Here is a 14,659-nt window from a genome sequence, read left to right on the forward strand (position 1 = left end):
GTTCCTTGATGTCCTGTTAAGGGTGTTGGGGCAAGTGGGAATTCATTTTATAGTCATTCTTTAAATGATACATGTATATGTACACGCTTCTGCATTTATGATCCAGTTTTAAAACAAAAAAATATTTAAAACTCGCATTGAATCTTAATTGTGCGAGTTATTTACCTGTACTTGCTGATGGAGAATACGTAAACCTTGGTTCACCATCCTAATCTCCTGTGTTGAACCACAACACATTCTGATTTTTTTGGCAACTACTAGATGAACTCTTCCAACTTTGATGAAAATAATTGGATACAGAACATTTTTTATTTTGCTAGGTAATCTCAAAAAGCAAATTTCTGGTATAAAATGAAATGACCTACAGAGAATTTGACAGATGGGAATGATTGCATGTCAGGTCTGTGTCTGCAATTGTAAATAAAATCTTGCCATTCTTATAGTCAGGCTGTGTTATAGTCATCAATGAGCAATGCTTCATTGATAATGGTCACTGTTCATCTCGTTTCCAATTCTGTCAACACTATAAAAGGAAGACTTACAATATCCTGTAATGAATAGGCAGGACCGTATCCAGACACCTGAGACACGTTTTCATGTGATGTACAGCTTTTTGTTAGTTGTAAGCTGAAGATGAACTCCAATAAAACTTATAACCCAGAAGCATAGCCAATTAGTCATTTAATGTATTTTCCAAACCGCATGCTATTTTATGTATGCAGAGTAGATTGGTTGAGTGTGAGGACACTTAACAAAATGTACTATGATATAGTTATTATAAGAAGTGTTAATATTTAAAAAGGTGTTACAACCAAGACCAAAAAGGGGAGAACCATAATTCAGTATTTTCTATAAATTTCATAAAAAATGTTTGTGTTTAAACATTCCTGGTAAATATGTATAACTGTACATTTTTAAACTTTCTCTGGTAAATTCAGTAAGTATTCAAAATTTGCTCATTATCAAAAGGTTGTGAATTTGTCTCTCTCCCTTCCAGCCAGATGACAGGAGCCTAAGATTCCAATGGTATGCTCAGGACTGACGTCACCACATCAGGACTGACACGTCAAGGATTCAGCTGCATGGTCCAGGCTGGGGAGGATGTCAGGGATTGGTGCGGTCAGGACCGATGCAGCTACGACTGGGGATTTTTAAATCTCCCAGTGTAGGTGTGATGAGACAGCAGCTGGCGTTGTCAATAGGTTGAGGGAGGGAGGAAAAATGAACAAATTATTTATTTAGGATTATGGGAGTCAGGTTTCTATGAAACAAGGAAGTTACAAAGATGGAAGGGAAGACTAAACCCCAAAGGATTGAAGGTGTCAATGTGAACTCAAAGTTTTCAATAAGTATGTATGTAAATACATATAGAAGTAGGTGAATATTCTTACATGTGTGTAGACACACGTTTTTCTTTGAGCTGTTAAGCAACAGGGCAGTGAGCCTTTCTCAGGTCTTCATTTCCATATACCATTCCCCATTTAAAGAAACCAGGGCTCCTTGGAAAAATGGCTAATTCTAGACCTGGAGTAGGGAGTAGGAAAAAGTTTAAGATGAGCTTGTAAAAAAAATAAGAGCCGGAAAAGTAATGAGGCATCTCAAAGGAACACAGAAGCCAGCTGTGTTCCTTTGAGATGAGAGACTCCCGAAAACCAAATCTGGGAACATTTCAGCATGAAAATGAATGACAGTAATACATTGTAACCTACTGAATAAAGTGGGCATTCGTGAGTCTACGCTGATTTAAGTAAATGAATGAATAGAGAAAGAAGAGCTCTTCCTTATAGTGGTAGGATGCCAACCAAAGCAGAAGTCATAGACTCACCAGTTGACAACCAAAATAGTAATTGATTCAGTCAGGTAATGTCAATAGACTCAAACTAGCTGGTGAAAATTTGATGAGAAACAGGACACTTACAATCTTTAAGAATCTCCTCACAAAGTACTTCCTAATTTTAATTTTACAATGGAGAAACATAGTAGATACTATCTGAACCAAGTGGCCAAAATTAATACCGCCAGGAATAGGACAAATTGACATTGTGTGCATCTTGGCATGACACAGTGAGAATATAGCATTGTTTCTGTGGTATTGGACAAAAATATCTATCCTAAATCTTACGGGAAACATAGATACACCCAAACTGAGGAACATTTTACAAACTGGCCAATACTCCTCAAAAGTCGCAGACAAAACTGAAAAGCTGTTCTGGACTGAATGAAACAAGAGATAGGACAACTAAATGCACCACGTGGTCATGGATTGGGATGATAGAACACAGGAACTTTACCGAGGCAATCAGAATCAGCAAATCGAATGTGGTCTATGGATTAGATTTCATTATGATGCCGATGTCAGTCTCCTAAATTTGATGGTTGTACTATGGTTATGCAGGAATGCCCTTATCTTAAGGAAACATACACTAACATACATAGAGGTAATGGTGCAAGAAATGTTTTGGCTGGGATAACATTGAATCTATAAATAAATGTGAAGTAAACGAACGACTGAGGCTTCTAATTTGTGTACATTATAGAGTGCTACATTTATTTAAGATCTCCTTAAATGCTTCCTGACATGGTCTAACATTTTCTCCATTAAGATCTTGTACGTCCCTTGTTAGATTTATTCTTTTTTTTTTTTTTTTGAGACGGAGTTTCACTCTTGTTACCCAGGCTGGAGTGCAATGGCACGATCTAGGCTCACGGCAACCTCCGCCTCCTGGGTTCAAGCAATTCTTCTGCCTCAGCCTCCCGAATAGCTGGGATTACAGGTACGTGCCACCATGCCCAGCTAATTTTTGTATTTTTAGTAGAGACAGGGTTTCACCATGTTGACCAGGATGGTCTCGATCTCTTGACCTCGTGATCCACTCGCCTCGGCCTCCCAAAGTGCTGGGATTATAGGTGTGAGCCACCACGCCAGGCCTAGATTTAAGTACAGTATTTTATATTTTTAAATGATATTGAAGAGATCTTTCTAAAAACGTTCACTTCTCTTAGTTGCTGATCTCCAGGAATACTACTGACTTACGTACTGATTGTGAATGTAGCAACTTTGCTAACCCCTAGATGTTAATTGAATAGTCTACATACGTAATCATATCAACACATCACCATAATTTCCTGGCCCTAGGAAAGAAAAACCCACAGAATTCCATTGACTATAAGTTATTTAACAATATACAATGGTTTTCATTTAAAGAGATGTTTCTAGTTGTATAAATGCTGTAAGTAACACGATAGCTGGAAATAGTGTAGCCACAGTACCATCTTTAAATCACCCAAATAACTGAGGTACAATTCGATCTGCTTATGAGTTCACTAGGCACCAAGTTTTAGGAATCACATAGTCTTCGTCCCTGCATCAATACAAATAAACTGCCTAAGTAAGGTACACTAAAAATTTAACATATTGTACTCATAAATTCTAATTAAGTTCTCCATAGGTGAAACATGGCTAGGGAAGTTATGATCAATCCTTCAGAAACGACTTCTCAGAACCTTGGACAGTACGCTTCCCCACGAGGCTTCCTGGTGTTCTGGCAGCACTAACAGAACTCCTGCCGTTGCCCTTTCCCTTTGCTCACATCTTTCTATATGGCATAAAACGACTTCTGGATAAATGATTTCTGCCACATTTGCACACCGTGGATACTCAACAGCAACCTCTTCGCAAGAGATATTTGCCTCAGGGCCTCAGGAAACTAGAAACCATCTAGAGGCTGAAGGCTCTAAACTAGACAAAATGCCAGGGAGCCCTAATGACAGAAAGGACCCAAAAGTGAAACTCTCATTTTTGAGCTGTGAGGGAAACAGAGAAATGAGTTTATTACATGATATAACCTTTGGGTTGTCTCCACATATTAAATAGGAAAACTGAAGGAGTTTAAAAGTACATTTTCTAAGTTTAAGTACAGGATGATGAAAATGTTCTAGAGATGAATAGCTGCTCATAGTTGCAAAACAATGTGAATATATTTAATGCCAGTGAACTATATACTTAAAAATGAGAATGGTTCAAGTGGTAAATGTTATGTGTATTTTACCACAATTAAAAAGTTTTAAAGGTGCATTTTCTATTGTTAAAAACTACCAGGTATTATTTAGTAATCATAGTCATTAAAAGCACTAATCATCAAGATCTGACAGCCCTGTGTTTGAGATTTGACTCAACCTGTTACAACTGTGGAACACAGAAGCAAGTCATTTAACTAAGCCTTAGTTTCCCTATCTGTAACACAGGAATAACAACATGCTTACCCACCCATTATAGGCTGCTGTGAACTTGAAATAAAATAATTTATGTAGGAACTTAGTAAAGTTCCTGGCACACAGAGAAAGCTCAACACATGTTGGCTCTAATTTTCTTTTTAGGTTTTCACTGTAATATGATTCCAGTATATTTTGTGCAATGAGGACTAAAAACAAGGCTTAACCTTAAACTCCCATACTGTAAGAGGCAACAATTTAAAAGAAGCCATGAGAACTTGAAATAATTTAACAAGTTGATATATATACATAACCAAGAATAACACAGTCATACAAAAACATTTAGTAGAAATGTAATTCACACATACAAACACAGGCTACTTTATTTTTTGTCCCTTTTATATCCTATTTTAGACAAAATGATAAAACTCAGAAAATAACAGGAATGTACTAGTCCTAAAAACTGGACATTTTATAAATGAAACAGATATGATCACCTATACATTCTCTTAAATTCCAAATAATGAGGCTTACTGACCTGTACTCTCAGAATCAACTTAAATAAATTTTAGCTTGATTTGGATGGAATATATACTCTTTCAATAGTTGACAATCCAGGTAGAGCGAGTATATAAAATGATTCATAAGTCAAAACATTTCATACAAAAGGAATGGTTTTAACAAAACCCAGGCAATATCAAGAGGAAATGCACTGAACTTAAAAACTTCCGAAACAGGCATTTTTTGGACCATTTATAAAATACCAAAAAGTTCAGAACTGCTGAAAAACAAGTTTATATAAAATAAAGCCAAGGGGTAAAAAACTATCAAATGTATTAAAACCATCTAAAGCCAAATACAATAAAACTGAACTATATAATTTAGAAACGGGTTTAAGTGCATTTTCTTTGTACAATTGACTATCACATGTAAAAACTGGCAATTAATAAAATGCAGTTAAATACAGATTTGCAAGCCTTTTGGCCGTTATGTAAACATTAAAAAATTAAGTGAATTGCCAATTGAAAAATAAGAGCTTACATACATATCTTTAAAAAGTACAAATGGTAAAAGATGCACTATAAAATTGTGTGGAAAAAAACATATTCATACCAAACAAAGATCTTTTTAGGTACTTGCATTCAAAAACATTCCTTTTATAAATAAGCACTTACAATAGTTTCACTCCAAAAAAAAATAAACCTGATTTTCCCCAATTGCACCTATCAGTTGAGAACTATATCATATATTAGGGATGCATTCAAATGGACCATTTTATGGGGGAAGTCAAATGACCTTTTAAAAAATACGAATCCTCGTAGATTATTCACAACTTCACAAATACAGAATTTAAAGATAATTTCAGTAAGGCACAAATGTGACCCTATGAAAACATTCTACCATTCAATATTACCCACAGAGGATAATACAATACAACAACAAAAGGCAAAATCCATGATTTAGCAGTTCCATACAAAAGGGGCCCTGTCAAAACACTCTTTCATAAAACAAGCACAATACCACGAAACAACACAACAAAAAAAAAAAACCCTGAAATTTGACAACCCTATACAAATTGTGGAATTTCATCCTCAAGGTCTTCAAACTGTTGCATTCGTTTTAGCCTAGGTCTCTGACACGCTGGATTCACATCAGGCAAGCCAACTTCCTCAGAGTTCTCTTTTGGTTGACCAGTTCCCTGCCCAGGACAAGCCGATGCTTTGTGTGGGTCTGGCATTGACTTCACCATTAGACCCTGGGGATCGTGAGCTGTGCCAGGAGGCACTGCTGTTGAGGGTGAAGCTGGCTTCTCCTCATTCCCCCTGACACTGATGGCGGGAGCATGTGGTTTATAAAATGTTGTCCAGTGTTGAGGCTGCAGTGTTCTGGGTGCTCTGACAGGAGCAAGAGGGCAGGAATCCGAAGACCGTCTCTCAGATACCTCTCTCACCGACCTGACTGGCTCTATGTATGGCTTACTGGGCTGAGTGGCACTGACAGAATGGTCCCCACTAATCTGGAGGGGTGTCGTCACTCCTTTTTCCTGGAGTGCACTGGGCACAATCACTGTAGTCTTGACAGTTACACTGTTTTGTTCATACTGTTTATCCTGAATTTTCTGTAGAGTTTGCTGGTCAAAGCCATTAAATTTGGAACAAACAGTAGTAGCAGTGTCTTTTCTATTAACTCCTTCAAATGCAGGATTCTTGTAAAACTTGTCTAAATTTACATTTCCCATATTTCTGCCATTTCTTCCATTAGGAGGGCTTGCAAGAAGTAGTCTATCTATAGGCAAACTTACAGGTCTAATCTTGGTCCTTGGAGTACGCCTCTCCAGATTGTTTGTTGACCTATCAGATTTCAGAGAAAGTGGCTTAGGGCTTTTACCATCTTCTGTCTTTTGGGATGCTAATTCAACTTCTTGGTCTAGAAGCAACTGTGCTTTATCTGAAAATGAAAGAAATCTATTTAATTTCATCTGAGAGTCTGAATGAGTTAGAGATGAATACTCTATCAAGACAACAGGAGTCTTACATATTTTTTCCAACATAATATTCTCAGTTATCTATGCAGAGGAGTTAAATATTTGCACAGTATTAAAGGTGTATATTGAATTTAAAAGTTCAAATTTTTTACTTATTTAAATCAATATGATGAACAGCTACAAAATACAAAAAAAAAAAACTTGCTGAGTGACTTTCTTTTAAGTGCTGTGCATAAACAAGTACTTTCTGGGTCAAAAGACTATCACAATTTCAAAAGGCAGACATTGGAAAATTAACCTCAGAAAAGTGACACTAATTTACACACCAACCAGATGTAAGTGTGCCCTGAATCCCAAGGATTTTGCCAACTCGCTCAATCTGCTTTTCGGTTGGTTACACTCAACTCAGTGACAGCATTCATATTAGAAGCCTTAGATACTCTCCATATCTGATCAACTAATAAAGCATAACATCCATTCTGTCAAATGAAGGCTGAATGCTTTTAAGTTAAAAAAAAAAGCCATTTTCCCTATCTGCTCCCAGATTTTCTTTCTTCTGCAGTCTGAACCCACAGTCCCTGTTTTCTCACTTAGAAGTCTCAGTTCCTCTAACTCTATGCTTTTTTGCTGCATCTATCCTAACAAATTCCAATTCCAGGAATGTTCCAGCCCTCCACTCTCCTGCTTTTCTGTTCACTGCTGAAACACATCCAACAACTCTGTGCCTTGACACCATCCTGACTCTGGGCTGCAGGCAGCCCCAAGCACAGCATGCAGTTCTTTCCATCTCTTGGACAGTGGTTTGCAGACAGGTGCCCACCAGTCACTTTTTGGTTGTTGTCTCATCTGACCTTCTTCCACACCTGCGGCTGCTGCCTCTCTTCCCTGGGTTCCAAGGCTCTTTTTTTTTTTTTTTCCTGAGACAATCTTACTCTGTCACCCAGGCTGGAGTGCAGTGGCACGATCTTGCTCACTGCAACCTCTGTCTCCTGAGTTCAAGTGTTTCTCCTGCCTCAGCCTCCCAAATAGCTGGGATTACAGGTGCCTGCCATTATGACTGGATAATTTTTGCATTTTTAACAGAGACATGTTGGCCAGGCTGGTCTTGAACTCTTGACCTGAGAAGAGCCGCACACCTCGGCCTCCCAAAGTGCTGGTATTAGAGGTGAGAGCCACCACACCTGGCCCAAGACTCTTTTGATTGGCTTTCCCAGGTCCTCCATACATTTATAGAGCATTCTAAGGGACCTGGTTCCTTGCAATTGGACTGTAAGCACCAATAAGCACCAGTGTACATTATAAGCATCCTGAGGAAAAAACTTAAGAGCATAATGGAGAAGAGTTCAGACTCTGAAGCCCAGTTGCCTGGGTCCTGGCTCAGCCCTGCATGCCACTTCTGCACCGGGCTGGGCAATCCCACTGTCTTCATCTGTGAAGAAAGACTCCTACATGTACCTATGTTGCCATGTAGTCTAGATGAGCTACTAAGAAAAGTTCTTAAAATTATTTTGTATGTAATAAACACTGAAAAGTGACATTTATTATTACTGTTCCTAAAAGCTTCATGGGTTGTGAAAAGGTTAGGTTTAGGAATCAGACAGAACTGGGTTCAAATGTATTAGGAGCACAACCTTTGGCATTAGTCTCTTTCAGACTGTTAGTTATGGGTTGAATGAGGATAATGTTATTTATAACACAGAACTGTTATGAAGATCAAATGGAATCAAACAAATAAGCACAGTGCTTAGCACAGAACAGGCAGGTACTTGATGAATGTTAGTTCCTTTCCTTTTTTTTTGAGACAGAGTTTCACTATTGTTGCCCAGCCTGGAGGGCAATGGCTCACTGCAACCCCCGCCTCCCGGGTTCAAGCGAATAGCTGCGATTACAGGCACCTGCCACCATACCTGGCTAATTTTTGTATTTTTAGTAGAGACGGGGTTTCTCCATGTTGGCCAGGCTGGTCTCAAACTCCTGACTTCAGGTGATCAGCCTGCCTTGACCTCCCAAAGTGCTGGGATTACAGTCATGAGCCCCACAACTGGCCCTCCTTTCCTTTTTAGACCCTATACTCACTGATACTTGATTACACATTAAATTTAACATACATGGCTGCAATGTGAAAAACTGGAATTTAGCTACAACAATGCAGAAATGACAATACCTAATGAAAGCTTTTCCACCAGCTTAACAACTAGCAATGACAGCAACTAATATCATAAAGAGAAAATAAGTAAATAAAATGATTGTTAGTCAAGGAAATAAAAGACATAAACATCTGTGTGTTTAACGGGTTAAAAGTAGGCCACAGGTAAAAAGCATGTCAAAAAAAAGCAGGACTCTAAATCTTTTGAATTTCAGGAGTCTAGTCTGACTTCATATGAGCAGTTAGTTCAATGCACTGAACTATGGAACCCGAAGGTTCTAAGGAATATCACATTGCTCAACACATTTCTACCTTGATTTTAGCAGATGACAAAAAGCAGAAACAAAAACAAAATTCAGAAGAAACATAAAAAACACTTATAAACTCCAAGATGTCTTATAGTAAGAAAGACTTTTATGAATAGAATGACATTCATTTAAATGCCAAGGTACATTAAAAGGCAACTTTCTCAATGGCTAGCCAAGATTTGCTAACTAATAAAGGTTCATTCTCTGGCTTCGCTCATCTCCCCTCACCTTGGCTTTAATCATGGTTCTACTGGCAAAGCTTTAAGTCGGCAAATGTGTGTGTGTGTGTGTGTGTGTGTGTATATATATACACACACACATACATTTTTTTTTTACATGGCTACTCACCACTGAGACATGCATCACATTTTTCTAATGCATTTTGCTTGCGTTCCGATTCCTCAAATGATGTAGCTCGTTCAAAAATTTTGCTTTCATTCTCTGCAGTATGGATATCCTGTTGATGGAAGATAATTTTTTTTCTATTTAAAAATATATTATTATGCAAATGGTTGTCTTCTAGCTTTTTTTTTATTTTAGGTTTTGGGGTACATGTGAAGAACATGCAAGATTGTTGCATAGGTACACACATGGCAGTGTGGATGGAAGATAATTTTTAAAATGGAAGAAGTAAAACACAAACTCAAAATAAACAGTTCAAAGATTTTTAACTTATTAACATAAACATTACAAAGTTCTAATATAATTTCATAAAGGTCAAAACTCACTTCCTTTGAAGAAAAAAATGGTGACTTCATGGAACGTTCAGTGTCTCTTTCTTCTGGTGATAACAGAGGCTTTGGAAAACAGCCTTGATCAACCTGAGGTGAAACAACACCTGTGCTACACATAACATCTTGTGGCTGTAGGGACCCATCGAAGATCTTCTGTGAGTAAGTAATGAGGAACTCTACCAAGCGGGCTTGATTTGAATACTCTGCAAGGGAGGAGATGGTAATAGGAGCAGTTGTGGGCCTTGGCCTAATGAGACTTGGTCCAAATATCACCCCCAAGTTTTTGGAATTCATCTTGTTTTCTTCTGCATGATCTACTACCCTGCAAAGCAGAACACATAAAATTGTATGAGATTTGCCTATTAGAGTTCCTTGATTGCAGTTAACTATGGGATAGAGAGGGTGGAGGAAAAATGACCTGCGCAAGAATACCAGGGGGAAAAAGTCTAGGAAAATGTTACATTTATTTGATTAAAATATTAACCACATGCCAAATAGAGTTTCACAGTATTGGAATAAATTTCAAGTAAAAGGAACTACTGCAGTTTTGCCAGCAGAAAGAAAAAATACCCCTAAAAACTGCTCCCATCTCAGTATACAGTATATCCTTCCAAGCCCTTATTCTAGGAACCTAAACATCAATGTCAGTTCTCTCACTGCCCATCTCTAGTCTTCAAGTCTTGATGATTTTCCCTTCTGAAGATCTCAGTTCCAACGCCATTCCCAGTCCTCTGGCCTCACTTCAAGCTCTTACCACCATTCATTGCTATGACTATTCCAGGAGCTCTGAACTGTAATAAAGGCCTCCTCTCCAACCTAGTTTCCATATTGCTGCCAGAAAAATCTAAAAGGCAAATCTGAGCCTGTCAAATTCCTGGCTCAAAATTCTTTAGTGGGTACCAAAGGAAGATGGTCAACACACCTGCCAGGCATGCAAGACTTCATCAGGCCTCTATCTGGCTCAGTTTCTGCTACTGCCTGCTGCACTGTATAGCCTAACTAATTCACTTACGTTTCTCAGACGCACAATGCGCTCTTGTGTCTCCGTGTCTATGACTTTGTGCCTGGAACGCTCTTCTGTGTAATTCTGTCTACCAAGATACTACTTGGTTCTTTACGTCTGACTCAAGGGCTATCTCCTCTGGTTTACGCCACCACCATGCAATCTTCCTCTGCATGTTGAGCATAGCTGATACAACAATGACGCTGTACTCTCCTTGTCTGCAGATCTGTCCCCCAAGCTGATGAGACCAACAGATGGCTGAAACCCTACGTTTTCATTCTTGTTTAGCCAGCCAGAGCCTGGCACACAGGAGGCATCTGAGGGAACTATGTTGGCTGCATGTACACATATCTTCAATGTCTCCCTTGTCCTTACACATATTGGAAATGAAATGTTCATTTTAAAAGTAACACTGCAACAATATGAACACACTTAACACTTAAGAATGGCTAAGAAGGTAAATTTTGTTATGTGGATTTTACCACAATTAAAAACAAAAACGAATCAACTGCCCACTAACGGACGCTCTAGTTACATAGAATTCTTACCGCTTAAGATGTACTATGAGATAATGAAGACTGTTAAAATTTGATGCTGGCAATTGTCTTAGAAGGTCTTTGCTTTTTAGAAGAATTCTGTTTATTTCTATATACATATCTGGCCATTTTTTGTCTTCAGGATTATCCTTTTTTGTCTCTTGTTCTTCATTTACATGTTGGATCTCTTTTGCAAGGTCTATAAATTCCTTGTACAATCGAAATAAAATAAATGGTTCTGGGAGCTAAAGAAATAAAAATACATTAGTGGTGAGTATTCTATTTTTTCTGTTAATAATCAACTATTACTGACAGTTACAGAGTGATTTGGCATGTCCCTTTATATTAAGATTTAAAGTCAATCCACATTTAGCAATGTATATATTTGATACAGATGTGGTCTATAAGGTAAATCTAGAATCATCATCATAAATTGTGTCTGTATTAAAACAATGTAACTGATAATCAGTAAAACTAAACCTAAAGCTGCATGATGGAATTTTACAAGTCTGATATATATCCTCTACCAGTTACATTCATGACTCCCCCAAAGTTAGTATTATCTTCAACTGTTTTCCGGAAAAAAACCCAGGATAATGCATGAAATAAATTAATTAAAAAGGCTAATAAACTGATTTTTATTGATATGGGAAAAACAGCAAGAACAAAAATACTGTCGACATTTTATTTATCTAATTTTTAAAATACACCTTGAATTGCCATAAGTAGGTCAAAGAAAAAGTACCTTCTCAAACTAACAAAGGGCATGCCATTTTGACCTGCCCAGTGTCATAACGAATTTCAATGTTTCCACTTGCTGTGTGGTGAAATACAGGGTACCTCTGATTACTACCTGATGTCCTATTTTATCTGTGGTGAGGTACGTGCCCTTTTCTCTGGTTTCCTCTGCTGGTACTAAGGAGGGGCAGCCCTGAGATCAATGTCTACCTACACCACTCTGGGATCTGAAGGAAAGTCACTTAACCTCTTGGAGCTTCAGGTTTCCCATACAGTAAATGAGTAGAATGAAGTCTACTCTCTAACATGTGTTTTAAGAATTGAGAATGGTTTCCCACATGAAAGTCTGTCACATAATATTTCTGAAACAGAACGAGAACCGATAGTATTAGACCCCATTCATTTCCTCTCCTTGCCTGGCTAGAAGAGATACAGAATGATTCGTTATGAGATTGAGCCATTCAAAGGTACTTGGCCTCTATTTTTCAGTTGAGAGTCCTGTAAAATGTGATTAAAGATATACCAGTAGTTTCCTGGGTTAACATGGCAGATCCAACAATTATACCCAATTTCTTTCCCTGTAATCCCACTAAAATACAGTTAGCACACAGGACTGGGAGAACAGGAGAGGAGACTTCATAAGCTGAAGACTTGAAAAACAAATGAGAAAGTACTGACTTAGCAGCTCTGAGAAAGCTGAAATCTCAAACTGTGAACCAACATGACTGACAGAATCCTAAGGAGACTCAGGCACTGTCAGCACTAGGTCTCCTGATTCTGCTGGAAGTTGGGCTATCTGAGAAGGATTAAATCTGTAGATTCCTGTCACAACTTCACACTTCTGAGTAGCCTCTTCCCGAGAAGTCTCAAGATTTCTTCTCTGGGCAGCATAAAACAGAAGGTCTCTGGATGGGCAATGTCAAACACAAAGGACAGACAGATAGGCAACCATCTGAAAATGGGGATTTAGTGACTCTACATGCTGTGCTAAATGTAGAGATCCTGAGGCCTTCTTAGTCTGCTTGGCTCTTCTAGGACGGGTACCACACTCTAGGCAAGGAAAGACCGTCTCTGGGGTATCAAGACTGGCCCAGAAGCAGGGACCTACAGAGACAGAGGCATTAAGTGTCTCCCAAACAGCCCACCCAGATCACCCTACAATAAAGCTCAAAGTCTTCAAAGCCTTCACATGTGTAAGAGCTTCAAAACAGATTCATTTTAAGCAGACAACCACGAAGACAGAAATCAAACCGAGTAGAAAAAAAACCAACATAAAGGTCTAGAACTGTGCTGTTAATATGGTGGCCACAAGCCACATATGGCCACTGAGCACTGGAAATGTGGCTGGCCTAAACTGAGATGTGCTTTAAATGAGCAATATTCAGATTTTATAGACTCACTAACAAAAAAAGGTAAAATTATTTCGTTAATCATTTAAAAATACTGATCAAAAGTTTAAATGATATTTTCAGTATGTTAAATAAAATATTAAACTTAATTTCACCTGTTTGTTTATGTGGCTACTAGAAAATTCAATATTGTATATGTGGCTCACATTATATTTCTATTGGACAAGGCTAGAGAATAAGCCAAGAAAAGAATCCTTTAAAAAAAAACTATAAATATCCTCAGATATTGTAGTCATTAAAAAAGAAAATAAGTTGCAGAAAGAACAAAAACCAGAGTTCTGGGACATTAATACATGATTCCAGGAATAAAATAGTTCATAGCAAGGGAGAAAGATAAAGCTGAGGAAATCTCTTAGAAAGTGTTGTAAGAAAACAAAAACAAAAAAGAAATGAATGATAGAAAAAAGATAAGGGAACTAGAGAACCTGTCCAGGTTGTATCCAAGTAAGAGTTCCAGAGGGAAAGCAGAGAGAAAATAGAGGGGAGGAAATGAGCAGCAAAATGGGAAGGTTCAAAAATAAAGGATTAACCAGGATTGGCAGCACTCACAGAGAGCCCTGAATAGTGGATAAAATATACCCACATCAAGACACACACCTATGAAATTTTAGGATAACGGGAGAAAAAGAAGATTCTACAAGCTTTCAAGGAGACAAAAATCATAGGCCATATACAAGGAGTCACAAATGAGGATTTCAGGCTTCAAAGAGAACAAAAAAACCCTCCAAATTTCTAAAGAAAAATAATTTTCAGCCTAGAATATTAGAACCTTCCACACTATCAACACAATGACTTTTCCATTCAAGAGAGTAGAATATAAAGACATTCACGGATAAATAAAGTTTTAAATATTTACTCCTATTCTACCTTGCTTAAGTATGGGCATGATCAAAACAGGAGAATGGAAAGAAAAGGGAAGACATGACGGGTGTTTCCTCATAAAAGAGGGAAAGGTGGAAAAGAGATATCACAGGATGGCAGCTAGTTACCCTGTTTTTAAAAATCCAGTGCAAAATTATAGCTAATAAGGAGAAATAAGTTCTGGTGTTCTTTTTTTGAGATGGAATCTTGCTCTGTCACCCAGGCTC

The 14,659-nt window shown here is 38.0% G+C and overlaps 2 protein-coding genes across 7 annotated transcripts in view; one reads left to right on the plus strand and one right to left on the minus strand.

Moving 5' to 3' along the window:
- Positions 1 to 14,659, plus strand: part of LOC135272661 (neuroblastoma breakpoint family member 4-like) — a 387,040-nt gene that overhangs the window by 210,693 nt on the left and 161,688 nt on the right. The window lies entirely within an intron of this gene.
- The window catches only part of ARHGAP29 (Rho GTPase activating protein 29), a 76,681-nt gene continuing 66,518 nt past the window's right edge, over positions 4,497 to 14,659 (minus strand). For all 4 annotated transcript variants that reach the window (XM_012444877.3, XM_012444876.2, XM_012444875.3 and 1 more), the window contains 4 exons: positions 11,437 to 11,669; positions 9,880 to 10,207; positions 9,500 to 9,608; positions 4,497 to 6,660 (listed from right to left, as the gene is read on the minus strand). In XM_012444877.3, the coding sequence (XP_012300300.2) occupies positions 5,780 to 6,660; positions 9,500 to 9,608; positions 9,880 to 10,207; positions 11,437 to 11,669 (1,551 nt within the window). In that variant the 3' untranslated portion in view covers positions 4,497 to 5,779. The remainder of the gene's footprint in view (positions 6,661 to 9,499; positions 9,609 to 9,879; positions 10,208 to 11,436; positions 11,670 to 14,659) is intronic.

This window comes from Aotus nancymaae, unplaced genomic scaffold (genome assembly GCF_030222135.1).
Source record: "Aotus nancymaae isolate 86718 unplaced genomic scaffold, 86718_ANA_hifiasm-v0.15.2.pri h1tg000122l, whole genome shotgun sequence".
NCBI classification, from domain to species: domain Eukaryota; kingdom Metazoa; phylum Chordata; class Mammalia; order Primates; family Aotidae; genus Aotus; species Aotus nancymaae.